General features: G+C 15.6%; 1 protein-coding gene across 1 annotated transcript; it reads right to left on the bottom strand.

The window, feature by feature from the left end:
* Positions 1 to 386: 386 nt before the first annotated feature.
* Positions 387 to 1,026, bottom strand: PGSY75_0011700B (putative mRNA-decapping enzyme subunit 1; the record flags this gene model as incomplete). The annotated part of the gene is made up of 1 exon (XM_018783254.1): positions 387 to 1,026. A coding segment is annotated over one exon (640 nt), but the record flags the coding sequence as incomplete, so codon positions are not given.

Here is a 1,026-nt window from a genome sequence, read left to right as displayed (position 1 = left end):
ATATTAACAAAAACATATATACATTATTATATACATATTTAAAAATAAAAAAATAAATAAAATATTAAATAAATATATATATATAATATAATTAAATAGTTGAACGAAATATTTAAGTATATTTACATTTATAAAATATATATGAGCAAAAAAAAAAAAAAAAAAAAAAAAAAAAAAAAAAAAAAAAAAAAAAAAAAAAAAAAAAAAAAAAAAAAAAAAAAAATATATATATATATATAATATAAATCATATAAATATTCATTATACACCACAAAAATTATATATATGTATGTATTTATATATATTTAATTCTTGTAAAAATAAAAAAGAAGCCCACACACACACATATATATATATATATATTTCCCTTTATTATGTTGAAAAAATTAAGAAAGGTGCTGATTGGTTGTTAATTTTTTCCACAACAAATCTACAAATTCATCAGATTGTAATATTTCTTTAATTATATTATGTATGGCATTTTTATTTATAGTTATACTTTTATTTTTAGAATTGCTACAGTTTGTATTTATATTATTATTTTTTTCATACTTGATGATATGATTTGTATCTTCTAAAACAGATCCATTATTGTAAGAACTATATATATTATTATTATAAAAACTTGACTTATTATTACCATTGTAGCTGTTGTTATTGTTATTACTATTATTATTGTCTATCATATTAATAATTTTTTTTTCATCCTTTTCTATTTCACTCTTCATTTTTAATAGAACGTTATATGAATTCGTATTATAAGAATTGAACATATTAGTTTCTATATTATTATTGCTATTTCTATTTATGTTATTTAATCCATTTATATTATTTAATCCATTTATATTATTTAATCCATTCATATTATTTAATCCATTTATATTATTTAATCCATTCATATTATTTAATCCATTCATATTATTTAACCCATTCATATTATTTAACCCATTCATATTATTTACACCACTCATATTATTTAATCCATTCATATTATTTGATTTCATTTTTATAATATTCAACAAAGCT

The sequence above is a fragment of the Plasmodium gaboni genome (assembly GCF_001602025.1).
Source record: "Plasmodium gaboni strain SY75 chromosome Unknown, whole genome shotgun sequence".
NCBI lineage: Eukaryota > Apicomplexa > Aconoidasida > Haemosporida > Plasmodiidae > Plasmodium > Plasmodium gaboni.
This window is presented reverse-complemented; position numbering and strand designations above follow the sequence as displayed.